General features: G+C 48.3%; 1 protein-coding gene across 1 annotated transcript; it reads left to right on the top strand.

The window, feature by feature from the left end:
• Positions 1 to 172: 172 nt before the first annotated feature.
• Positions 173 to 26,710, top strand: NAPRT (nicotinate phosphoribosyltransferase). Its single transcript, XM_083749225.1, has 13 exons — positions 173 to 540; positions 5,305 to 5,432; positions 7,377 to 7,459; positions 9,206 to 9,336; positions 11,240 to 11,355; positions 11,995 to 12,188; positions 13,313 to 13,453; positions 15,328 to 15,412; positions 17,943 to 18,023; positions 19,345 to 19,447; positions 21,132 to 21,289; positions 23,042 to 23,149; positions 23,914 to 26,710. The coding sequence occupies exons 1-13, from the start codon at positions 297 to 299 to the stop codon at positions 23,971 to 23,973; spliced, it is 1,632 nt and encodes a 543-aa protein (XP_083605351.1). The 5' UTR covers positions 173 to 296; the 3' UTR covers positions 23,974 to 26,710.
• Positions 26,711 to 27,356: the final 646 nt, after the last annotated feature.

Below are 27,356 nucleotides of genomic sequence, written 5' to 3'. Positions count from 1 at the left end.
GGGTGGTTGATGGCTCGCGCTACTCCTCCTCTGCGGACCCGCAAGGGGATGGAGAGGGGACACAACGCACCGCGATCCCTTTCCAAGTCTGGCGTGCGCGCTCCAGCCGCTTGCCCTCGGCCTACATCTCCCAGGCGCCTTAGGGGGGAGGCGGCGCCTGCTCTCCTGCCGCCCCGCCCAGGGCTGCCCCCTTGGCACGTGGGGCAGCAGGGCGCCGCCGCGGGACTCCGGAGCCTGGTGTCCTCGGCGCGCCTTCGAGGGCGCACAGGGCGCAGCGGAGGGCGCGTCTGGGTGCCATGGGCGAGCCGGGTCCTCCCGGCGCGGAGGCGCCTCCGCCGTGGCGCCGCGGGTCTCTAGCGCTGCTCACCGACCTGTACCAGTTCACCATGGCGTACGGCTACTGGCGGAGCGGGCGGCACCGCCAGGCGGCCGCCTTCGAGCTCTTCTTCCGCCGCTGCCCCTTCCAGGGCGCCTTCGCGCTCAGCGCCGGCCTGGACGAGTGCCTCGCCTTCCTGCGCGCCTTCCGATTCTCCCCGGCAGGTGAGCGCGGGGTGGAGGGGGGCGCAAAAACTTGGCAAGTGGGCAGGGGGCGCGGGTCTGCTTCCCACGGAAGCACTCTGCACGTGGCCAGAGGCTCCGCGCTCCAGGCAGCCGCGCGGCTGAACTGATCGATGGGGAGGAGGCGGGGAAGAAATAATAATAATTTATTATTTATACCCCGCCCATCTGGCTGGGTTTTCCCAGCCACTCTGGGCGGCTTCCAACAGAATACAGTCATGCCTCGGGATGAATACGCTTCAGCTTAAATATTTTCGGGTTGCGCTCCGAATTAGGTAACCTTCCTAATTTGTTACAGATAGGTAGCCGTGTTGGTCTGCCATAGTCAAGACAAAAAAAATTCCTTCCAGTAGCACCTTAAAGACCAACTAAGTTAGTTCTTGGTATGAGCTTTCGTGTGCATGCACACTTCTTCAGATACACTGTATATCTGAAGAAGTGTGCATGCACATGAAAGCTTATACCAAGAACTAACTTAGTTGGTCTTTAAGGTGCTACTGGAAGGAATTTTTTTTTGTCTTCCTAATTTGTGAGGTTCGAAGAAGGTGGTTAAACTGCTTTGTGGAGCGAGTGGCTTGTGTGTTGAGCGTATGGCTCTCATGGGGCAGGTCTGACTTCCTGGGTTGCAGGATTTGTCCTGCCAAGTGAAAGGGGAGCTAATTCTCAGCTGTGTTGAGAGCAACCTTGCGGGGTCTAATTCTGCTCTGCACATAGCTGGGTAATGGACTCCCTTTTCCCATAGGAGTTAAGAACCCCATGTAACTCCAAAGTCTGCATGTTTTCACAGAACATGCAGGAGCTGATCTTGCAAAAGAGGTCAGTTCAAAAGCATGCCAGTGCAAGTAGATAAATAGGTACCTCTCTGGCGGGAAGGTAAACGACGTTTCCATGTGCTGCTCTGGTTCTCCAGAAGTGGCTTAGTCATGCTGGCCACATGACCCGGAAGCTGTCTGCAGACAAACATTGGCTCCCTCGCCCAGTAAAGTGAGATGAGCGCCGCAACCCCAGAGTTGTCCGCGACTGGACTTAACTGTCAGGGGTCCCTTTACCTTTAAAGGGAAAAGGGACCCCTGCTTTCGAACTGCTAGGTTGGCAGGAGCTGGGACCAAGCAAGTTGCGGGGATTTGAACCGCTGACCTTCTGATCAACAAGTCCTAGGCTCTGTGGTTTAGGCCACAGCGCCACCTGCGTCCCATACCTTTATCTTTAGGTGGAGGTATTTATTTAGTGCCTGGTGCACGATGGGAAGTCCCTGCCCTGAGGAAGATACAGTCTAAAATTTGACTCGAGAAAAATGACAGAGGAATTGGGGAGGGGGAAAGTGGAAGTGGAGGGAGGACATAAGAGCCTGCAGGATCAGGCCAATGGCACATCCAGTCCAACATTCTGCTCTCATAGTGGCCAACGAGATGCCGTTATGGGAAACTCACAAATAGGATTTGAGCACAAGAGGAAAACTCATTTCCTGTGGTTTCCAGCAACAGGCACTGAGAATTATTTCTGCTTCCCACTGTGGAAGCAGAACATGTGACCACTGTGGCCCTGATCCCTTGTGTGTTTTCCTCTCCAGCTCTTTTTCAAGTGTGGCCTGACATTTTCCCATTTGGCGGACGCCAGACCATGTGCTAAGTGAAACATTTACTTCGCCAGAGTATAAAGGCATTTCCCTGGGCTTTGCAGATATTTCCTGATGTCTCTGGGTTTCCCGAGGGCTTCTGGCACCTTTCCCTGCTAACCTTTGATCAGCAGGGGAGAAAGAACCTGCTCCCTGTAAGTTTCCATAACTTGGAACTGGGAATGGAGGCGGCAAAAGAGAAGAGGAGAAGAAGAGGCTGTGCTTGACTGAAATTTGGGCGTGGGAAACAGGAATGAGTCCAGCTACGCGGCAAAGGCTGTTTGTGTCTGTACATAATTATGCCTTTATCTCCTGTGACACCTAACCAATTCTCCATCTCTGTCACAGCCTTGTGGAACGAGTTAAAATCCTGATAACCCATTCATCTAAAAACACCAGAAAATTATCTCTCTTTGAAAGTGGTATCTCAGACTTTGCTTACAGACTTAGTCCAGTATCAGTTCAACAGAATTTTCTGTGTGTTATCTTAAACAGATTTTCTCCCCCAACCAACCATACTCATTTATTACGTATATGCTTTATATATCTTTTCTGTTTGTTTGTGGTCCTTCCTGCCAGCCAGCCACGCATCAAAAAACCCTCTTCATATTGTTGTTTTTAATATTTGATGCTTTGTTATGTTTTTATGTGTGTGGGAAACAAACAGCTCAGAGTGGCTGGGGCAACCCAGACAGATGGGGTGGGTATATATAATAAAATAATGAAATTGTTGTTGTTCAATCATAGAATCTTAGAGTTGGGACACATGGGGTCATCTAGTCCAACCCCCTCAATGCACCCCATGTTGTTTCACCAGTGACTCTGTCATGCCAAGTTCTTGTTCTGAAGGCAGCCCTGTTTAGGGAAGCTTTTAATGTTTGATGCATTAGTGTATTTTAATATTTAGTTGGAAGCCTCCCAGAGTGGCTGGGGAAGCCCAGCCAGATGGGCAGGGCATAAATAATAAATTATTATTATTATTATTATTATTATTATTATTATTATTGTTATTATTATTACTACTACTACTACTACTACTACTACTACTACTACTACTACTACTACTTGTTCACACCGTGTAGCCTGGTACCAGAGTCCCCGTTGTCATCCTGTGACTCTAGAGCTGGGTTCAGCAAACTTTTCTACCAGCGGGCCGGCTCAATGTTGTTGTTGTTATTATTATTATTACATTTTATTTATACCCCGCCCTCCCCAGCCAAGACCGGGCTCACGGCGGCTAACACCAGTATAAAACAATTGTTTGAAATACAACTTAAAAACAAGAATAAAACACAACATTAAAATGCAGCCTTATTTCAGTAGGAACTCAAATCAAAAACTTTTTTGGGGGGGATGAAAACGTCAAGTCTTCCCCAGGGCCAGCTGTCCAGACTGGTCCTATGTGGGCCAGGGAAGTCCCCAAATAGGAGTTCCATCACAGAAAAAGAAAGGAAAGAGGGGAAGGGGATCAAGTTGATTCCAAGCCAAAGGCCAGGCGGAACAACTCTGTCTTACAGGCCCTACGGAAAGAAATCAGATCCTGCAGGGCCCTGGTCTCCTGAGACAGAGCGTCCCACCAGGCCGGAGCCAGTGTTGAAAAGGCCCTGGCTCTGGATGAGGCTAATCTGACTTCCTTAGGGCCCGGGACCTCTAGGGTGTTTCTATTTATGGACCTTAAGGTCCTCCAAGGGGCAGACCCACGGGATGGGTGGTCCCGTAGGTACGAGGGTCCTCTAAGGAAGAGAGGAAGGGACAGGTGGGATACATGCCCAAGTGGCTCCTCCACGTTACACAGAGACGTCTTCCTGGTTCATAAGAACATCAGAAGGGCCTGCTGAGTCAGGCCAGCGGCCCGTCTAGTCCAGCATCCTGTTCTCACAGTGGCCTGTAGGAAACCTGCAAGCGGTACCTGAGCTCACGAGCATCTCTCTCCTCCTGCAGTTTCCAGCAACGGGTATTCAGAAGCATCGCTGCCTCCAACTCTGGAGATAGAGCGTAGCCATCCTGGCTAAGCAGCCAGCCATAGCCATTTCCTCCATGAATTGGTCCAGTACTCTTTTCAAGCCATGCACCGTATTTTTCGCCCCGTAAGACTCACCTGACTATAAGACGCACCTAGTTTTTAGAGGAGGAAGGGGGGGAAAGCCCCATTCTTTTGAGGATCAGCTCACAGTTGTGCAGCTTCTTTGGCAAAGGGGAAAAGCCCCCTTTTTTTGAGGATCAGCTCAAAGTTGTTGAGCTTACTTTGCAAAGGGGAAAAATCCTGTTTTTATGGGGTTCAACTCACAGTTCTGCAGCTTCTTTAGGAAAGGAAAGGGAGCCGTTTCTACAGTTTCCAGATTATCTAATCAGCCAGTCCCAAGTCGCTGGGGAACCAAACAGCCTCCGTCTGCAGAACATTAAACAATGGAGGCCTGGGCAAGGGGCTGGGGCCGGAAAGGGAGCCAGCGATCAACCACACATAAGACGCACAGACATTTCCCCTTTTTAGGAGGAAAAAAGTGTGTCTTATGGAGCGAAAAATACGGTAGGTTGCTGGCCCTCCCTGTCTCCTGTGGCAGGGAGTTCCGCAGTTTGTGCTGCAAGCAGTGCTTTCTTCTGCCTGCCCTGATTCCCCCGAATCTTCATCATTGTGATTCAGCTGGGATTTGTCCTTCTGCTGGTTGCATCACATCCCAGCAGGAGTTTCTTCCCTTTGTGGTTTGGGCTGTTGTTGACTGGACGATGTTAACAAAGCCCAGGGCCAAGGATGAGTAGAAATAATGAGGCTGGGTTCTGCAAACAGAACAGATTAAAAAAAAAAAAACAATGAAGGCCTGGTAAACACAGACCTTCTGAAAGTATTTAGGGTGTGTGTGTGTTATTGTAGCTTTTTTTGTGCGTCTGAGAGCACTCATCCCCATGGTTTTAGATATTATAATTTTTATTAAATTTCTAAAATTCCACAGTTTGACTTCAAATCAAATAATTACATTGCTGAAATCGTCTAATGTGTCAATACTAACGTGTTTAGTTTTGGTTTTTAAAAAACGCTTTCAGCTTTTCTTGGCGTCGCCCCTTTTCCTTCAAACTGTCCCTTGGAAACTTTCCCTGTCGCTCACAGTTTCTTGGTGTGCACCCTTCCTTTCCAGACATCGAGTATCTCGAATCTGTCTTTCCCGCTACCACAGAGAAAGCTTTCTTTGATTACCTACGCACGGTAGATGCGTCCGAAGTTTCCGTCTCCGCCGCTCCAGAGGGATCCGTTGTCTTCGCCAGGGTGGGTGTTTCCAAGGAGTAGTTTCTACCTGCGAGGTGTTGATCGGACAAAGGCATTTGGGGCCACACATCGAGAACCTCTCGCATCGCACACACAAACTCACAAAGGATTCCTGATAGGAAATGCATGTTTGCACATCTGGCGGGTGGGACCAATCGTCTTTGCTGAATTTATCTATTTTAGTCAGCTTGTGGTGGTTATAGTAATCCATGTACTAATTGTTTCTGTTTGCATTCGTATTTCAGAACATCTTGCCTAATTGATTTGTGTTGCTTTAAATAGTGTTGTTTTTTAAAAAGATATTTTTATAACGTTGCAAATTGCCTAGTATTTATTATTATTATTATTGGGACTCGGGTGACGCTGTGGGTTAAACCACAGAGCCTAGGACTAGCTGATCAGAAGGTCGGCGGTTCAAATCCCCGCGACGGGGTGAGCTCCCGTTGCTCGGTCCCTGCTCCTGCCAACCTAGCAGTTCGAAAGCACATCAAAGTGCAAGTAGATAAATAGGTACCGCTACAGCGGGAAGGTAAATGGTGTTTCCATGCACTGCTCTGGTTCGCCAGAAGCGGCTTAGTCCTGCTGGCCACATGACCCGGAAGCTGTATGCCGGCTCCTTCGGCTAGTAAAGCGAGATGAGCACCACAACCCCAGAGTCGGTCACGACTGGACCTAACAGTCGGGGTCCCTTAATCTTTACCTATTATTATTATTATTATTATTATTATTATTACAGTGGTACCTCTGGTTGCGAACGGGATCCATTCTGGAGGCCCGTTCGCAACATGAAAAGAGCACAACCTGAAGTGCCATATCTGCGCAGGTGCGTGGCATGATTTGGCGCTTGTGCGCATGCACAATTTACCGCTTCTGTGCATGCGTGAGCGGTGAAACCTGGAAGTAACCCTTTCTGGTACTTCCGGGTAGCCGCGGGACGTAACCTGAAAGAACATGACATAAATCAAACGTAACATAAGGTAAAGGTAAAGGGACTGCTGACCATTAGGTCCATTAGGTCCAGTGTGACTGACTCATCTCGCTTTATTGGCATACAGCTTCCGGGTCATGTGGCCAGCATGACTAAGCCGCTTCTGGCGAACCAGAGCAGCACACGGAAATGCCATTTACCTTCCCACCGGAGTGGTACCTATTTATCTACTTGCACTTTCACGTGCTTTCGAACAGCTAGGTTGGCAGGAGCAGGGACCGAGCAACGGGAGCTCACCCCGTCGCGGGGATTCGAACCACCAACTTTCTGATCGGCAAGTCCTAGGCCCTGTGGTTTAACCCACAGCCCCACCCGCATCCCCAACGTGAAGTATGACTGTATTAATATTAATATTTCTTACATTTATATGCCACCTTTTCCTCCAAGGATCTCAAGGTTCTCCCCCACCTCCCATTTACTCCTCACAACAACCCTGTGAGGTAGCCTAGTCTGAGAGGCAGCGATTGACTCCCAAGGTGAGCTTCATAGCTGGCTGAGTGGGGAATTTGTCTCCCAAGTCCTAGTCTGACACTCAAACCATTCTGGCTTTCTTTGAGCTTACGAGGGATTATATATCAATTAATATTTTTTGCTGCAAAATGGGGGGGGGGGAAGGAAATGTATGCATTTCTGTCCTTTGTAACCTAAGTACTTTTAACATAAGGTGCTTCCTTTTAAAACTTCACCTGAAGAGACAGGCCTGTAGGGGGTGATGCATGGAGTTCTCTAATACAGTGTTTCCCAATCTTGGGCCTCCAGCTGTTTTTGAACTACAATTCCCATCATCCCTGACCACTGGTCTTGCTAGCTAGGGATGATGGGAGTTGTAGTCCAAAAACAGCTGGAGGCCCAAGGTTGGGAAACACTGCTCTAATACCGTAGCAAAAAATGACAGGTCCTGATTGGTTGCAAAGGAGTCCTGTGGTACAGGTGTGTTTCTAAATTCCTTCCTGCAGGTGCCGGTGCTGCAGGTGAAGGGTCCCTTGCTGGTGATACAGCTTCTAGAGACCACCCTGCTGTGTTTGGTGAACTACGCCAGGTGAGGATGTGAGCAAGGGGCCGGAGGACCGCTTTTCTTCCGGCCTCTGTCTTTTGGTCAACATTGACGGCAAGATCTTCTTAGAATTCCTGGCTCCGTGATTGCAGTCATGGGATTGTTGTCTATCACATGACAATGTATGTTTTGACTCCACAGAGTAGGAAGTGACAGAGACAGGATGTTTGTGTTCCTGTGTTCCGTGAAGTGGGACTGTTGTCCTTTGTTCTTTTGCTCTTTGCTGTCTGATGATAGAGAGAGAGGGAGCAATGTTGCAGTGCTCTGTGTGTGTTTATATGTAAATAAAGTAGATTAGCCAAAATGCTGAGTTGCTGAGGTCTGTTAGGCATGATGCGCAAACCCTGTGGATTCCTTTTGAAGCTCCCGAACAATCGACCAGGAGGGAGAGAGCATGCCGGTTGGGCATGTGTCTCTGCTAAGGTCCTACTCGAGCGTAGTCCGAACTCCTGACAGATCTGTCGCGCTGAGACTATAATTGGTGCACATCGCCCCTGTGGACTCTAGACTTGGGGGTATGGGATGGGTGGGAGATTCTCCTAGAGGCTGCTTGGCAGGTTGCCAGATTACAGGTTGCGGAAGACAAAGGAGCCCTTTGGAGCAGAGGGAGCAACGCTCGACGCTTCTGCACGTTTAAAAAATTGCTGTGTTTGCAGCACCGTTGTGAATTGGGGGGGGGGGGGTTGCAAGGCTTCCATTAGGCCTGGGGGGCAGCACATTTTCCAAAGGACTGGAGATGTCATAAGGTAAAGGTAAAGGGACCCCTGACCATTAGGTCCAGTCGTGGCCAACTCTGGGGTTGCGGCGCTCATCTCGCTTTACTGGCCGAGGGAGCCTGCGTACAGCTTCCGGGTCAAGTGGCCAGCATGACTAAGCCGCTTCTGGCGAACCAGAGCAGTGACTAAGCCGCTTCTGGCGAACCAGAGCAGCGCACAGAAACGCTGTTTACCTTCCCGCTGGAGTGGTACCTATTTATCTACTTGCACTTTGACGTGCTTTCAAACTGCTAGGTTGGCAGAAGCAGGGACCGAGCAACGGGAGCTCACCCCGTCGCGGGGATTCAAACCGCCGATCTTCTGATTGGCAAGTCCTAGGCTCTGTGGTTTAACCCACAGCGCCACCCGCGTCCCACTTCCAAAGGATAATTGGTCGCAAATGTCTATCTAGAGATGCATGGAGGATTTTGTGGGACTGTGTGGCGAACAGGGAAGGCGCATTCAAACATTAGTCCATCCAAACTTTAGGAAAACAGGTTTTCTGGATCGAACACACAGCCCAGCCATGCTTTCCCTCTTGGAGGTTTCCCCCCTTTCACCCTTTCAGCCATGCAGATGTTATTGGACTCCAGTACCCATCACTCGCAGCCAGTGGGGCCAGTGGGTCAGGGATGATGGGGGTTGTGTTCTGGCAGGCATCCAGGAGGGCACCAAGTTGGGGAGTCCTGCTCTCTCTAGACCAGCCTTTCTCAACCTGTGGGTCCCCAGATGTTGTTGAACTACAACTCCCATTACCCCTAGCTAGCAAGGCCAGAGCTCAGGGATGATGGGAGTTGTAGTCCAACAACATCTGGGGACCCAGATACAGATGCTCTTTCTAATGTGCACTTGCATCCGAGAGCAAAGAAGGAATTTTCCTAGAAAAATCCCAGCAGTGCATTAAGGAAACCCTCTGCTGTGTTAGAAGGCAATAAAAGGATCGGTTAATATTCAACCTGATTTTTCCTCCTTGCAGCCTCGTCGCTACGAATGCTGCCCGATTCCGGCTCATAGCAGGCCCGGACAAGAAACTCATGGAGATGGGGCTGCGTCGTGCGCAGGGCCCGGACGGGGGCCTCTCTGCCTCCAAATATTCGTATGTTGGGGGTAGGTTCTGACTTGTGACTTGCCCTTTGCTGGCCACTAGGTGGCACCACCTGCCTTGCCCTTGCTGCTGTCACCAGAGACTTCCTTTTGGGGTTTGGTCTCTGCCCATACCGACATCGCAAGGATCCAAAGAGCTCGTAAGCCAGGTTTGGGAAACACCTGGAGACTTCTAGGTGTTCCTGGACTCCAGCTCCCATCAGCTCCAACTTAGGTGGCCAGTGGCCAAGGATGATGGGATTTGTAGTCCAGAAACGTCAGAAAGGCTGCAGGGTCTCCGTCCCTACTGTAAGGGAAGGAGTGATGCTTGGAGATTTGAGGTGGAAACCTGCAGCAGGAAGGGGGAGGCTGGTTGGGTTTGGTCATGGGGTCTGATGGATTCGGGGCAGGGCTCATTGCAGGAGCCCTTGAGCTGAGCCGAAAATAGCCTGGTCCCCTTAGTTTTAGCTGCTCTTCCTGAGATTTTAATCTTTCCCCCTTAAAACCCTGAAAATAACATCACTCATTCACAGTTACGGTGACAATTAGGGTTTTTTTGTTTTTTCTTTGTTTTGTGCATCTTGCTGACTTTTTGCAGATATATTCTCAAAATTTTATATGTCTGTATTAAATAAACAACCCTGAAAAAGGAGGCTGAAACCCCAAAGCCGTCAAGCCGTACCTCAAGACTCGACAGCTGCACCTCTTATGAAGAAGACCTTCCCAAATGCATCCTTCCTATTTTCTCCTATCATGGGTGATAACAGTACGCTGCGATCAAATAATAATAATAATAATAATAATAATAATAATAATAATAATACACACACACACACCCCCCTCCCATCTGGCTGAGTCTCCCCAGCCACTCTGGGCGGCTCCCAATCAAGTGTTAAAAACAATACAGAATGGTGCTCAGAAACATACTGGGAGCCAATGAAGGCCTTTCAAGACTGGTGTTATGTGGTCCCAGCAGCCGCTCCCAATCACCAGTCTAGCTGCCGCATTCTGGATTAATTGCAGTTTCCGGGTCACCTTCAAAGGTAGCCCCACGTAGAGCACATTGCAGTAGTCCAAGCGGGAGATAACCAGAGCATGCACCACTCTGGTGAGACAGCCTGCGGGCAGCTAGGGTCTCATCCTGCATACCAGGTGGAGCTGGTAGACAGCTGCCCTGGACACAGAATTGACCTGCGCCTCCATGGACAGCTGTGAGTCCAGAATGACTCCCAGGCTGCGCACCTGGTCCTTCAGGGGCACAGTTACCCCATTCAGGACCAGGGAATCCCCCACACCCGCCTGCCCCCTGTCCCCCAAAAACAGTACTTCTGTCTTGTGCGGATTCAACCTCAATCTGTTATCCGCCATCCATCCTCCAACCGCCTCCAGACACTCACACAGGACCTTCACCGCCTTCACTGGTTCTGATTTAAAAGAGAGGTAGAGCCTTTGGCATCCTTTTGAATATCCAGGCCAGCGTTTGCCAACCTGGTGCCCTCCATATGATTCGGACTAGAGCGGCGCTCATCCCCAGCCAACATCTGGAGCCCTAAATCATCTGGAAGGCACCAGGTTGTTGAAGGCCGGTCTAGTAATAATTCAGCTGGTAGAACATAAGGTTCTTAATCTCAGGGTTGCGGGTTCAAGCATCGCTTTGGGCAGAAGATTCCTGCATGGCAAGGGGTTGGACTAGATGATCCTTGGGGTGCCCTTTCAACTCTACAATTCTGTGATTCTGTCATTTGTCCTTCAGGGGCACAGTGACCCCATTCAGGACCAGGGAGTCCCCCACACGCGTGATAGCCCATGCTTACACGTGGAAGCTCACTTCCAATTTGGTTCCTGCTGAAGGCCTGGTGGAAATGGGTCCTGGGAACCATGCAGCCCCCTCATCCCAAAAACCTGACACGAGTCCCTTCTCTTCCAGGGTTTGATTTTACCAGCAACGTCCTGGCCGGGAAGCTCTATGGGATTCCAGTGCGGGGAACTGTAGCGCATTCTTACATCTTGTCCTTCACCTCGCTGGCTGAGGTGAACCCGCGGGTTAGTATTTTTTTTGGGGGGGGGACAGGTTTCAGAGGCGTGTAGAATGTTTTCACCTTTTAGCCTTTCCCTCTTTTTTAGCAATTTTATTTATTTATTAATGTTCTTATGTTGCATCAGTAAAGAATATCACATTACAATACAATGCTTATTATCATATTATTTTCAACATGTATACATAATTTATGTACAAACTTTATATACCTAAAGATAACAAAAAAGGAAGAGGGGGAAAAACAAGGACAAAAAACTATTCCAAAGTCATATCTGTACCAACACTTTGGACTTCCTGTCTATCCCGTTGTATATTCCTTTTTTACAATTGAATGTACTCTTATTATTGTATATTTCTTTACATTTTGTCTTATACATTCCTTGGTCTTATTTCTCAACTCATCTTTTTAGTCTTTCCTTATTGCTGATTTTATCTTCTCGAAAGAGTTGCTTCTCCTGCTTTTGCTTCTCAATCTACCGTTTGCTCCTCTTCGTAAACCTGGGGTTTTTGCTTTTTTAAAACAATCGAGCGGTGCGTAGGTTTTACGGAATAAATGCACCAATGAGATCGCTGGGTGGTCGGTCCAGAATCCCAAGATGGCGACCGGGCCTGGATTCTGATAGCTCCTCTGTTCCTCTCTGCAGACCCTGACCCCACGACACGGAAAGGAGCCTGTGGATTTTCTGTCCTTAGTGGAGACATGGCTGAGCCGGGTTTGCCAACTGCTCCAAATCCCGCTGGAGACAGTGAACCATGGGGAGCTGGCTGCCTTCGTCTCCTACGCCATCACCTTCCCACAAAACTTCCAGGGTCTTTTGGACACCTTCTGCGTGATGAAGTAAGCTCTGCGCTCCAAACTTAAATTCGTTATTCTTTACTGCATTCACACCCCACCTTGATTCTACAAGATCTCCTGCCTCCCTCCTTGTTTTATCCTCACAGCAACCCTGTGAGGTAGGATAGGTCAAGAGGCTTGAGCTCTGTGGCCGGGTGGGAATTCGAACCCTGGTCTCTTCTCAGGTCTGGCACTCTAACCACTGTACCACACTATTCTGAGGCCAAGTGCTTACGATCTGAGGTTACGTTGGGCTTTGCTTTGTTGTTGTTTAGTCGTTTAGTCATGTCCGACTCTTCGTGACCCCCTGGACCAGAGCACGCCAGGCCCTCCTGTCTTCCACTGCCTCCCGCAGTTTGGTCAAACTCATGTTTGTAGCTTTGAGAACACTGTCCCACCATCTTGTCCTCTGTCGTCCCCTTCTCCTTGTGCCCTCCATCTTTCCCAGCATCAGGGTCTTTTCCAGGGAGTCTTCTCTTCTCATGAGGTGGCCAAAGTACTGGAGCCTCAGCTTCACAATCTGTCCTTCCAGTGAGCACTCAGGGCTGATTTCCTTCAGAATGGAGAGGTTTGATCTTCTTGCAGTCCATGGGACTCTCAAGAGTCTCCTCCAGCACCAAAATTCAAAAGCATCCATTTTTGGGCAATCAGCCTTCTTTATGGTCCAGCTCCCTACGAACTTATAGTTAAACAATACAGGGATCAATCTAATACTTCCAAGATGTTTCCTTTTTAATCCATAGTTTTCTAAATATTCTTTAAAGATTCCCCAATCCTTATACAGTGGTACCTCGGATTACATACGCTTCAGGTTACACACTCAGCTAACCCAGAAATATTGCTTCAGGTTAAAAACTTTGCTTCAGGATAAGAACAGAAATCGTGCTTCGGCGGTAGCAGGAGGTCCCATTAGCTAAAGTGGTGCTTCAGGTTAAGAACAGTTGCAGGTTAAGAACGGACCTCTGGAATGAATTAAGTACTTAACCCGAGGTACCACTGTAGACTTTTTCTTTTGGTTTTCCTCTTACCCTTCCTGTCGCTTTCGCTAGCTGCAGATATTCTACCATTAGGATTTGCCAGTCTTCCATCCCCCTTACGGTTTCTTGCAACCCCTTGCCTGCCCACAGGAGCGGCATCCCGAACTTCTGTGCCGTCGCCCTGGCGCTGAACGAGCTGGGCTACCGAGTCATTGGCGTCCGCCTGGACAGCGGGGATCTGGCCAAGCAGTCGGTGGAGATACGGCGAGTGTTTCGCAGCTGCAGCAAGCAGTGAGTGTGCAGCTGTTTCCTCTCACGTCCCTCCCAGATTTGACCTTTCCAGGTGGAGACATTACTGTGGAGCTGATGGCTGCTGATCAAGGCCTGATTCCTGATTCCAGCCAAACTCGGCTCCATCTCTAGATTTCTCGTGCTTCTCACGTTCCTCAGCGGCCTGCTTCACCGCCAGTGCTCAGGCGAGGGGTAGAGAACAGAAGGCCATTGCTCCAAATGCAGCCCTCCTCTCTCCCTTGCCCCCTAGGCCCTTGGGAGAAGGGCCACAGCTGAGCGGTAGAGTGTCGGCTTTCTTGCATATGGTCTTGGGTTCAATTCCCGGCATCTCCAGGTCTTCTTTGGCAATCACTTGTTGCTGAGTAAGATTGTCTTCCATAAACACGGTTCTAACAATGAGTCCGTGACTGTGGAGGCCAATTCCAGATCCACACGTCCTTCTATAGTGGGGACAGAGGTTTCTGGGTGGGAGTTGATCATGGTGTGGATTTTCCAAGCGTGCCTTCCTCTTAGCATGTTTCTCCTTTGCGTCCTGAGTTCGAGTGTCTTCAAAGCCCATGACACCTTTGGTAAAGGCTGTTCTCCAACTGGCGCACTCGCAGGCCAGTGTTTCCCAGTTGTCGGTGTTTATACTACTTTTTTTAGAATAATAATAATAATAATAATAATAATAATAATAATAATGATGTAATAATTTATTATTTATACCCCACCCATCTGGCTGGGCTTCCCAAGCCACTCTGGGCAGCTTCCAACAAAATAATAAAATACAGTGGTCTGTTAAACATTAAAAGTTTCCCTAAACAGGGCTGCCTTCAGGTGTCTTCTAAAAGTCTGGTAGTTGTTCTTCTCTTTGACATCTCCTGGCATGGCGTTCCATAGGGTGGGTGCCACTACTGAGAAGGCCCTCTGCCTGCTTCCCTGTAACTTGGCTTCTCGCTGTGAGGGAACCGCCAGAAGGCCCTCGGCGCTGGACCTTTGCCTTGAGACAGTCTTTAAACCTCTTTTGTTGACCACCAGCATTACACTTTCCATTTTTAAGTTTGGAATAGAGTAGTTGCTTTCGAAGACATCATCAGGCATCCACACAACATGACCAGTCCAACGAAGTTGATGTTGGAATAATCATCGCTTCAACAGTTAGCAGGGCTGGGAAGACCATGATTTAAATCAAATCCATTTAAATCATGATTTAAATCACTAGTCAGTAAGACTTGATTTAAATCTTTTTTTTTTTTTTTTAACAGAAAGACTTGTTCTTGCTGGTATAATCTTAATATTTACAACCAGATGAAGGTTTCATTTTTGGAATAATAAATTTTCAGAGTAGTTTTTACAGCCATATCGAAAATTGCTGATTTGGTTATACTATAAGAAATACATAGGCAGATAATTATGAAATTATTGTGAGGTTTAATAAGTTAACTGTTTATATTTGGACAACTTTTCTGCTGTACTTTATTGGAAGGAGAAAAACAATCATTTCCTTAATAACAATTTAAACAATATATTTAACTAAAACAATAACATTATAAGCATATGTATCCATGTTCGTTAACTGATGTGGTTAAACTTTTTTTTAAAAAAAAAACCTGAGTGAGTTTTAGCACACATGAAAAACTTAAAACAAATCCTTATTTCCTGATGAATAGCCTTTGGACTCTAATGTAACTTAAATAGAAAACTATCTTTAGAAAGCATTTTATTTTAAAAAAATTAATTAAAAAAAAGCATTTTATTTTAAAAAAAATTAATTAAAAAATCCGATTTAAATTTTAAAAATTGGGGAGGGGGGTTGTTTTTTTTTAAATTGATTTTTATCCACCCTGCTTGTCATGTCCTTTCTCTCCTTTTTTGCTTGTCTTGCCATCCAGCTTTCAGGTCCCCTGGTTCGAAGCGGTCCCCATTGCCGTGAGCAACGACGTCAGCGAAGAGAACCTTCAGGAGCTCTCTCAGGAGGTGAGGACATGCTTGCTCTTGCTCAAGTTCGGTGCGTGGGAAGGGGAGACTCTCTGAGTCTCGGCGAGCAAATAATTGCAGCGGGTAATAGCAATAATTACCTGCAGCAGCATAGCTTAAATTATTCGGCGCTCCAAGGAAGCCCTGTAAAAGTTTGGCCTGGCCAGGTAAGGAAAAGAAATCGCAGGCATTCGGTATTATTAATTTAATAATCATTTATTATTTATACCCCACCCATCTAACTGGGTTTCCCCAGCCACTCCGGGCGGCTTCCAACAAATTATTAAAAGTACAATAAAATATTAAAAGCTTCCCTAAACAGGGCTGCCTTCAGATGTCTTCTAAAAGTCAGATAGTTGTTTATTTCCTTAACATTTAATGGGAGGGCGTTCCACAGGGCGGCCGCCACCACTGAGAAGGCCCTCGGTGCTGGACCTCAGTGTCCCGGCTGAACGATGGGGGTGGAGACGCTCCTTCAGGTATTCTGGGCCGAGGTAAACTGGACACTATCAGGAACTTAGATATTCCAGGTCTATCGGAATGTTATTGGGAATATTATAATACTTGTCTCCTTCCCATCTGACTGTGTTCCCCCAGCCACCCTAGGTGCCTTCCAGCAAACTATAAAAACACAGTCAGATGTACATCTTCTCCCTTTGGCATCACTGTCTTGAAAGTTGGGGTGGGTAGTTGGGAGAAAGTTACTGATTTCCAATAATAATAATAATAATAATTTATTATTTATACCCCGCCCATCTGGCTGGGTTTCCCCAGCCACTCTGGGCGGCTTTCAACAGAACTTTAAAAAAATGAATAAAACAAAAAACATTAAAAACTTCCCTAAACAGGGCTGCCTTCAGGTATCTTCTAAATGTCAGATAGTTGTTTATTTCCTTGACTTCTGATGGGAGAGCATTCCACAGGGCAGGCGCCACCACCCAAAAGGACCTCTGCCTGGTTCCCTGTAACTTGGCTTCTCACAGGAAGGGAACCGCCAGAAGGCCCTCGGAGCTGGATCTCAGTGTCTGGGCAGAACGATGGGGGTGGTGGTGGAGATGCTCCTTCAGGTCTACTGGACCGAGGCCATTTAGGGCTTTAAAGGTCAGCACCAACACTTTGAATTGTGCTCGGAAACGTACTGGGAGCCAATGTAGGTCTTTCAAGACCGGTGTTATATGGTCTCGGCGGCCGCTCCCAGTCACCAGTCTAGCTGCCGCATTGTGGATTAGTTGTAGTTTCCTGGTCACCTTCAAAGGTAGCCCCACATAGAGCGCATTGCAGTAGTAGCTATTGTGGTCCTTTCTGGGCTATCCCTTAGCCAGCGAGACGAAGATTGTCATTTTTCTGAGTCATGCAGGGTGATGCAGCGGTTTCACCCTCAAAAGCCTAGCGATTAAGTAGATTCCACACACAAGACTTTGAAGATGGCTCTTTGCTTGCAGGATAAAGGTAAAGGTAAAAGGGACCCCTGACCATTAGGTCCAGTCGTGGCCGACTCTGGGGTTGCGGTGCTCATCTCGCTTTATTGGCCGAGGGAGCTGGCATACAGCTTTCGGGTCATGTGGCCAGCAGGACTAAGCCACTTCTGGCAAACCAGAGCAGCGCATGGAAATGCCGTTTACCTTCCTGCTGGAGTGGTACCTATTTATCTACTTGCACTTTGACGTGCTTTTGAACTGCTAGGTTGGCAGGATCGAACTGCTAGGTTGGCAGGATGCTTGCAGGATGGCAGGTATTAAAAGCAGCATCCTGCATGTATACTGAGTCCAGTGGAATGCGTTTCTCTCCCTTGAGCCCAGGAGAGGGTCTTCTTGCTGCCCAAACTCCTTCGTTGCAGTGTGTAAGCTGTTGGTCCACAGCTCTGTCTGTCCGCACAAACTCTTAATGGGCACGATGTGTCCACACTCAGCAAAACAATGCCATCAGCTTGATTGTAAACCACAAGCAAAACTCAGAGTGGTAAAATGAATCATTTACCAATGAGAAAAACTGAAAATAATGTAAGACTTTCGAAAAGTTAAAATAGCGATAGTCTGAAAAATTATTAAAACACATACCAGCTTTCTAAACAGCATGTTGCTTTACAGTGTTTCGCGAGCTGCTCTGTGATTCTTTTTATAATATTAAGTGTTCTAAAACATAAATAAATATGATTCTCTCCTTTTTGCAGATGATTGGGGGAAGGCTGAGGTTGAGATGCTTTTTATTTATTTGTTTGGCATTCCATAGGCTTTTGAGCCATCTTTCAAAACCTAATAATTTTTCCAAAGTAGCAATTATGTCTTGGCCAAGTAGGCTGAGAGCTGAGGGCCTCTGGTCTATTTAGAGCAAGCTGTTCTAACTTTTACTCTGCCAGCTCTTTTTCATGGCAGGAGAAGGCGTTGAAACTGACCTCCTTTTGAGTTTCTGAGAGTTTCGGCATGTTCCTGAGGCGGCTGGCTGTTGTGTGGGATGCAGAGAAGCGCCTGCGATGCCCATTAGCTGAGGGCGGACAACTCAATTGTTCTCTTTTGCTGTGTCCTCTTGCCAGGGGAATGAAATAGACATGATTGGCGTGGGCACTCACCTGGTGACGTGCACGCTTCAGCCGTCCCTGGGCTGCGTCTACAAGGTAAGCCAGTTCTTTCCCAAAGACGCTCTTGCAGGACCAGAATCTCTTGGGCTCTGCAGTTCAGGTCAAATTTATTCTCTAATGATTGACAGAGGGGGAAAGAAAGTAACCTTTATGAGCCTGCTGGTGTGATGATGATGTTGTTGTTTAGTTGTTTAGTCATGTCAGCCTCTTTGTAGCCCCCTGGACCAGAGCACACCAGGCACTCCTGTCTTCCCGCAGTTTGCCTCCCGCAGTTTGGTCAAACTCATGCTGGTAGCTTCGAGAACACTGTCCCACCATCTCGTCCTCTGTTGTCCCCTTCTCCTTGTGCCCTCCATCTTTCCCAACATCAGGGTCTTTTCCAGGGAGTCTTCTCTTCTCATGAGGTGGCCAAAGTCTTGGAGCCTCAGCTTCAGGATCTGTCCTTCCAGGGAGCACTCAGGGCTGATTTCCTTCAGAACGGAGAGGTTTGATCTTCTTGCAGTCCATGGGACTCTCAAGAGTCTCCTCCAGCACCAGAATTCAAAAGCATCCATTTTTGGGCAATCAGCCTTCTTTATGGTCCAGCTCCCTACGAACTTATAGTTATACAATACAGGGATCAGTCTAATACTTCCAAGATGTTTCCTTTTTAATCCATAGTTTTCTAAATATTCTTTAAAGCCTTCTTTATGGTCCAGCTCTCACTTCCATACATCACTACTGGGAAAACCATGGCTTTAACTATGCGGACCTTTGTTGGCAAGGTGATGTCTCTGCTTTTTAAGATGCTGTCTAGGTTTGTCATTGCTTTTCTCCCAAGAAGCAGGCGTCTTTTAATTTTGTGGCTGCTGTCACCATCTGCAGTGATCATGAAGCCCAAGAAAGTAAAATCTCTCACTGCCTCCATTTCTTCCCCTTCTATTTGCCAGGAGGTGATGGGCCCAGTGGCCATGAGCTTCGTTTTTTTTTTATGTTGAGCTTCAGACCATATTTTGCGCTCTCCTCTTTCACCCTCATTCCAAATATAGACTATTCCAGGAGCCTTGGGTTCCTACCCACCCCACCCCACCCACTAAATTTACCCGCCTGCCTGCCACCTCTCTCTGCTCCTTAATCCCCACCACCAGCACCGGATTGCTTTAAAGCTGCAGGAACTGCAAAGAACAAGTAGATTTGATTCCTTGAAAGAGATTCCGCCTGATCACCGTATTTAATAGGGTAGCCCACATAATCCTGCGTTGCATTTGCCTGCCTGCCCCCGTCCTGTGTCCCCATACTTCCCTCCATCGGTATTGCCATTATCCTAAACAAACACCAGGTTGCTTCCATGAACAACTGCCTGTCTCTCCGTCCGTAGCTGGTGGAGGTGAATGGTTCCCCGAAACTGAAGGTGACGGAAGACAAAGAGAAGACAACCTTACCTGGAAGCAAGCGAGTCTACAGGCTCTGGGATGCTGCAGGTAAGATTTGGGGGGCTGACATAGGAAGAAGGAGGTGCCTTCTGTTCTCAGAATCCATTGCTCTCTGTCTAATAATAATAATAATAATAATTTTTATTTATATCCTGCCCTTCCCAGTTCAAAAACCTGGCTCAGGGCGGCTAACAACAAATTTAAAACACTTAATTGTAAAAGCAGCATAAAATACAGTATAAAAACATGAATAACAATAAAATTCAGAAATCAATTTAGGGTAAATAAGCATTAGATAATCCCCAGGGCTACCTGGCTGAATTGGTCCTACTTGGGCCAGCGAGGAGGCCAGGGGAGAATGAGCTGTGGGGTCTCAGAGTGGGTGATCTTCATAAAAGGGGGAGGGGGAGGGAAGAGAAGGGAAATAAAAGATCAGGTTGAATTCAAATTAAGGCCAGGCGGAATAGCTCTGTCTTACAGGCCCGACGGAAGGAGGTGTAACACCAAAGAGGCGTTAGGCCCAGAGGTCTAGCAGAAGTCTTCAGGTCTAGAGGGCATATAGTTCTCCATCAGTGTCCCTTCTTCAAGTATTTTTGCTTGGCTGGAAATCAAAAAATCGTAGAATTGAGTTGGAAGCAACCTGAGGGTCATCTAGCCCAACGCTGTGCTGTGTAGGAATCTCAGTTAAACATCCATGACAGATGGCCATCCAACCTCTGCTTAAAATACCTTATGAGGAACGGTTGAGGGATTTGGGTATGTTTTTCCTGGAGAAGAGGAGACTGAGAGGAGATCGGATAGGCCTTCTTCAGCTATCCAAAAGGATGCCGCATGGAGGATGGAACAAGCTTGTTTTCTCCTGCTCTGAAAGGTAGGATTCGAACCCATGGGTTCAGTGACAAGAAAGGAGATTCCGACTAAACATTCGGAAGAACTTTCTGGGGCAAAGAGCCATTCAGCTGTGGACTTGGGGGACCATCTGCTAGGGAGCCTTTAGCTGTGATTCCTCTATTGCCGGGGTTGGACTAGCCAGAGTGCTGCATGCTCTAGTTATCTCCCGCTTGGACTACTGCAATGCGCTCTACGTGGGGCTACCTTTGAAGGTGACCCAGAAACTACAACTAATCCAGAATGCAGCAGCTAGACTGGTGACTGGGAGCGGCCGCCGAGACCACATAACACCGGTCTTGAAAGACCTACGCTGGCTCCCCGTACGTTTCCGAGCACAATTCAAAGTGTTGGTGCTGACCTTTAAAGTCCTAAACGGCCTCAGCCCAGTACACCTGAAGGAGCGTCTCCACCCCCATCGTCCAGCCCAGACACTGAGGTCCAGTGCCGAGGGCCTTCTGGCGGTTCCCTCACTGCGAGAAGCCAAGCTACAGGGAACCAGGCAGAGGGCCTTCTTGGTAGTGGCACCCACCCTGTGGAACGCCCTCCCACCAGATGTCAAAGAGAAAAACAACGACCTGACTTTTAGAAGACTTCTGAAGGCAGCCCTGTTTAGGGAAGCTTTTAATGTTTAATAGGTTATTGTATTTTAGTGTTCTGTTGGAAGCCGCCCAGAGTGGCTTGGGAAACCCAGCCAGATGGGTGGGGTATAAATAAATTATTATTATTATTATTATTATTGATAACCCTTGAGGGTTCCTTCCAACGCTACAATTCTGTGGTTCTATACCTGTCCTGTCATTCCTCTCTTTTGGTCACGATCCTGCCCTTCTTTTGCTTGCAGGCTTCCCATGCATGGATCTCATGACTTTGGAAAACGAACCTCCTCCAAGGGCCGGGCAGGAGGTGGACTTCTGGCTGGTGGGAACAACCCAGGAAGCTGGAAAAGTGACTCCTTCAGCAGTCGAAATGCTGAACCGCGTCTACCTCAAAGATGGGCAGGTGGGGAAGAAGACCCCTGTGGTCCTTTCTTTGCAAGACTTCATGTGGGCCGATGTTGGTTTGCATTTAGGGCTGCCTCTGTAGACGGTTCGGAAACTTCAGCCGGTGCAGAATTCAGCGGCCAGGAAGCTCTCCGGAGCAAGACAGTTTAAGCATATTACACCAATGCACTGGCTGCCAATTAGTTTCCAGGCCCAATTCAGAGTGCTGGTCTTGACCTGTAAAGCCTTAAACGGCTCAGGACCGCAATACCTCAAGGACCGCCTCTTTCCATATGAACCTCCCCGCACCCTGAGATCATCTTCTGAGGCCCTTCTTCGTGTGCCGCCTCCTCGAGAGGTCCGGAGGGTGGCAACACAAAAACGGGGCCTTCTCTGCAGTGGCTCCCCGTCTGTGAAATGCTCTCCCCAGGGACGTTCGCCTGGCGCCTTCACTATACACCTTTAGGCACCAGGCATAAACGTTGATTTGATGCCCTTTTCAATTTGTTTTTTTTTTTGGTGAGGGGTGGGCTATTTGGTTGCTGTTTTTATTATGTATTTTGTGGCTTTATATTTTGATTTTTCTCTGTGAACCGCGCTGAGACCCCCGGGTATATAAATTCAATAAACAACAATAATAATTTATGCCATCCTGCAGTGTAGAGCCTTGTGTCTTCTGGCCAGGGTGGGGTCAGAGCCCAAATGAGAGAGAAGTAAAATATTTCGGGGCTCCTTGAAGATCCCAGTTCTCATTTGGGTGGTCAGTTTGGGTGCAGAGAGTTGGAAGAGGAAAGCAGTTTCTCTGTCAGCCATTGTTGTGCCATGTGACTAAACCGGGCTTTTATTTGGGGATGCTTAAAATATAAAAATATTTAAAAATTGCTGTGTCCTTTTACCCTGAATGGCACCTTCCTGTCTTCCTAAGCAGGGTTAAGTACCATGCATCCATTGCAATGCTAGATAAACCTCCTGATTGACTGATGATTGCATCATTGACTATAAGGATAATGGGTAAGGTAAAGGGACCCCTGACCATTAGGTCCAGTTGTGGCCGACTCTGGGGTTGTGGCGTTCATCTCGCTTTATTGGCCGAGGGAGCCAGCGTACAGCTTCCGGGTCATGTGGCCAGCATGACTAAGTCGCTTCTGGCGAACCAGAGCAGCGCACGGAAACACCGTTTACCTTCCCGCTGGAGTGGTACCTATTTATCTACTTGCACTTTGACGTGCTTTTGAACTGCTAGGTTGGCAGGAGCAGGGACCGAGCAACGGGAGCTCACCCCGTCATTGCAGGGATTCGAACCGCCGACCTTCTGATCGGCAAGCCCTAGGCTCTGTGGTTTAACCCACAGTGCCACCCGCGTCCCATCAGGATATTGGGTATTGAACCCCAATATAAAGAAAGGAGATTGTAACTAAAAATCAGGAAGATCTTTCTGGCAGTACGAGGTGTTGGACTCTCCTTCTCTGGAGGTTTTTAAGCAGAGGTTGGATGGTCATCAGTCCAGGATGCTTTTGCTAAGATTCCTGCATTTCAGGGGGTTGGACTAGATGACCCTCGGGGTCCCTTCCAACTCTATAATTCTGTCTTTCTCTGTCCCCAGCAACCTATTGTTCTTTGTCTCAGGCAGCCAAGATGTCTTGGCATCGCTTCTGGTTGGAAGACAGTTCCCAGCTCCTGAATTAGATGGGATTTTGGTCTGCTGTTAGGATTTTATTCCTGATTCTACAACATTTTGAAATGCTTTCCTTCTGCCTTTCCTACCCTGAAGGTCTGCCAGCCACTCCCCAGCCTTGTGGAGATCAGGGACCATGCGCAGGCCTCGCTGAACAAACTCAACCCTGCGCACAAGAGACTCAAGGATGTGGAGACCTACAAGGTACAAAGGGGCCTAACGATGCTGATTCAGAATCTCTTAATGTGGATAATAATAATAATAATAATAATAATAATAATTTATAATGATTTATACCCCGCCCATCTGGCTGAGTTTCCCCAGCCACTCTGGGCGGCTCCCAATCAAGTGTTAAAAACAATACAGCATTAAATATTAAAAACTTCCCTGAACAGGGCTGCCTTCAGATGTCTTTTAAAGATAAGATAGCTGCTTATTTCCTTCACATCTGGTGGGAGGGTGTTCCACAGGGCAGGTGCCACTACCAAGAAGGCCCTCTGTCTGGCTCCCTGTAACCTCACTTCTCGGAGCTGGACCTTAGTGTCCGGGCTGAACAATAGGGGTCACTGCATCCTCTTAAACCAGGGTTTCCCAGACTTGGGTCTCCAGCTGTTTATGGACTACAAGTCCCATCATCCCTAGCTAGTGGGACCAGTGCTTAGCTGCCCTGATCCCAGCCTTGGCTGGGGAGGGCGGGGTATAAATAAAATTTATTTTTATTATTTATTATGAATAGAATGTGTGCTTTTATTTAAAATGCCTCTCTGGGTTATTTGTGGGGCATAGGAATTTGTTCATTATTTTTTTTCCAAAATATAGTGCGGCCCCCCCACAAGGTCTGAGGGACGGTGGACCGGCCTCCTGCTGAAAAAGTTTGCAGACCCCTGGCCTAGCTGGTCCTTAGGGTTTCCTTCCGTCTCCTACAATTCTGTGATCTGTGATCCCTCTTTCTCAACTTCTGCTCTCAGGTGGCTGTGACAGAAAAGCTCCACCAGCTTCTCCTCGATCTCCAGAGAGGCATCCATTGACCCGCAAAGCCTTTTCCCATGCCCAGAAGTGGGGGGGTGGTGGTAGCACCCCCTCTGCGCCGTGCCTCGGATCCTGCTCCCAGCCGCCGCCGCCGTACCTTTCCTGTGCCTTAAGAACTGAAAGTGCCCCTTTGCGCTCAACGGATCTGTCTAGGAATGTATTGCACACTGCCAGTGTGGGAATTGGGGGGGGGGCTGGGATCCAAACCTCATGAATGGAGAGCTTGAGGAGCACCTGTAGGACAGGTTTCAGCAGGTAGAATTCATTTCTGGGCGCTTGCAGGCTGGTTGCTATTTTCTAGTGGGACTCAAAATCACCTGCTGGCAGATTCGGGTTGCACAAGTTGGTTGGGAGGCCTTACACAGCAAACCTCACCCCCCCCGGCAAAAAAAAGACTGGACTTTTTGCAATAGTAGAGATCCACACGGGTGGCGCTGTGGGTTAAACCACAGAGCCTAGGACTTGCCGATCAGAAGGTCGGCGGTTCGAATCCCCGCGACGGGGTGAGCTTCCGTTGCTCAGTCCCTGCTCCTGCCAACCTAGCACTTCGAAAGCACACCAGTGCAAGTAGATAAATAGGTACCGCTCCGGCGGGAAGGTAAACAGCGTTTCCGTGCGCTGCTCTGGTTCGCCAGAAGCGGCTTAGTCCTGCTGGCCACATGACCCGGAAGCTGTACGCCACTTCCCTCGGCCAGTAAATCAAGACTCCCTCGGCCAGTAAAGCGAGACGAGCACCCCAACCCCAGAGTTGGCCACAACTGGACCTAATGGTCAGGGGTCCCATTACCTTTTACTGAGAAAGTTGTGGGGCAACGCTTGCTTTGACTCCAGGTCACCCACGAACAAATGAGGGGGGATGCTTATTCCATAGCCAATGTTGCCTCGTCTAACCTGCAAACAAATCAGGATGAATTCTCCATAAAGCAGGTTGCCCTGGAAGCAGCCAAAAGACTACAGCATGTGTAGGTAAAGTGATATTTGCCTTGAAACTGGAGCAGGAAAACAAGAGGCAAAAATAGTGGTCCAGGAAAATAGGGGCATGGGCTTTCCAGTGAGGATTTTCCCCACTGGGTTGGCAAGCCCTCTCCCCCCTCTCAATATTTAGCACTCGGGGGTGAAAACAGGTCGGAACTGCAACAAAATGTTGCAGTTTATCCCCCTCTGCCCCCGGTGCAGCATCCTCCCAGGTACTACAAGCTGCAAGGGTCTCAGTTCGCTCCGCAACCCCCCCCCCCCAACTGTCAGTGCTGGAGTCAAGACGCAGGTCCACAAGAAAGGAAGCAAATCGGATGCCAGTGAAATTAACTCTTTATTCAATGGAAGGAGATGCAACTCAGCCTAGTGGTCTCAGCAAACCTTCCCAGGTGGCCCTGCCCCTCTGGAGCAGTTGTCCCTGTCTTCCACCCTCTCTAAGCCTCCTCCCTCTCTCAGATGTTTCCCAAGCAGCCTCAAACTTCGTTTCTGCACCTCTGGCCTCTTTTCTGCACTCACTGTTCTGTCTGTGCCTTGTTGGAGACCAGGGGGGAAAAGGGAGACTGACTCCCTGGATTTTTCTGCCATCTCCTCTGCTTCAGCCTTGGAGTCTGAACTGCTCTCTGTCACAGGCTCTTCCTGCTCACTAAACCCAGTCGCCCCCTCGGCGTTCATCATCTTTGGCCTCTCCTGTGTCTCGCCACCAAAGCCCTGGCTCTCAGCCTTCCTCCTCCAGGGTTTCCAGGGGGGGGGGGTTCCCCAGCAGGTGCTCCCCCCTACTCCTCTGCCTCCAGCCAGTCCCTGACACCTGAACTGAATCTTATTATTACGGTCACAGACCAGTTCCGGCTCACTTACAATATCAGGAAAATCATAAAACACAACAGGAATTCATTGAATTGCAGTTGGGTTTAACAGAGACCATACAGATATAGCGGCAGTTTAAAATATATATTAAATCTTGATCACTAAAATATAACCTAAAGTTGTCATTTAAAACCTTAATCGTTTTGGTAGTACAGCTTGTTCCCTAAGTTTTAGGGCAGTCGCACAGAATTTGGCCACCCTGAGCGTGGTCTCTAGATCCTTGTCCTCTACCAGGAGTTTTAGACATTGAAGTTCGGACCCGTTTGGAGATTTTTGTATAACAGGAGTGATAAATACCGAGCGTATATCCCCGGAGAAACGGCAGCGTAACAAGACATGAGAGACAGTTTCTACCTCCATCAAGCCGCAGGGGCAGAATCGTTCCACGTACGGTTTACCCTCGAATCTGCCCTGCAATCTGTCCCTGACACCCGTTTTCCTTTCCCAATGGACATTTGACATTCCATGGCACCCACTGAACATGCTTGGTCCTTACCGGGCTGGGTTTATGTGTTTGTGTCCCCTGCCCACCAATGTACTACTGCAAATCTTGCATTAAGATACACCCCTCTCGTTCCTTGCGGGTCCTGTTTTGACTCCATTGCCGCCGCCACCAACCACCCGAGTTCGGTGACAGAGGTCAGCTGTGATTCTAAACAGGAGCATCCAAACAGGACTAACCTATTGTGGCATAGACAGATTTAACAGTGCCTTGAATGTTAGCAATCCTGGCTTTTATACCTGCATGAGAACATACTGGACTGCATGTACGCTCCTCTTAATTTTTGCGTGTGGCTTAACGATCAAATTGCACCAGTTTTTAGGGGAAACGGCATCGCTTTCAAATAAATGCATATAAATTTCTGTACGCAGGAGAAATAAATTGTGCAATCCTTATTCTAGACATGTGTGTCTGTCTTGTCTGTTGCAATATGGATTTGGAATTTATGGTTTTTGCTATGGATTAGGTTCTGCCCTGGCAAGATGGAGAAATAGCAGATTTGCACCCCCAGCTGTTGGGGAAACCGTGAGTTTAGTCAAGTTAGGGGTGGGGAAGCTTTGAGCCTCCAAATGTTGCCAAACTACAACTCCCATCATCCCCAGCAAACATTGCAAGCGGCAAGAGATGGGAGTTCAGAAATATCTAGGGTTGGCCTAGGGTGTGATTGTTTGTGATTGGCTGTGGTGGTCTTTGTTTTCGTGTGTGAGTGGGGTGGGTGGGTGTTTTGGGTCAGGTTAGCCATATTGATTTGTATGCTGTTGGTGGATTATTGTCATTGTCCTGTTGGGCTGTGTATGTGATGAAGGGGAGCCATACCGGGGTGAAGGCGTCTTCTTCTGTTTGTCCCCATGTCAGTTTCAGTTTATTGGCAAATTTTTCTAGTAGGGCTGTTTCCCATACTATTTGGTACCATTGGTCCATGCTTACTCCTGACAGGTCTCTCCAGCGTCTGGTTATGGTGTTTCTGGCTGCTGAAAGTAGGTGGGTTATGAGTTCTTTGTGGTGTAAATCACACCCTAGGCCAACCCCAACCTCTCTTAC

The sequence above is a fragment of the Podarcis gaigeae genome, assembly GCF_964106915.1.
Source record: "Podarcis gaigeae genome assembly, chromosome: 7".
Taxonomy (NCBI): Eukaryota; Metazoa; Chordata; class Lepidosauria; order Squamata; family Lacertidae; genus Podarcis; species Podarcis gaigeae.
The sequence above is the reverse complement of the archived record's forward strand: the minus strand, read 5'-3'. Positions and strand labels throughout refer to the sequence as shown.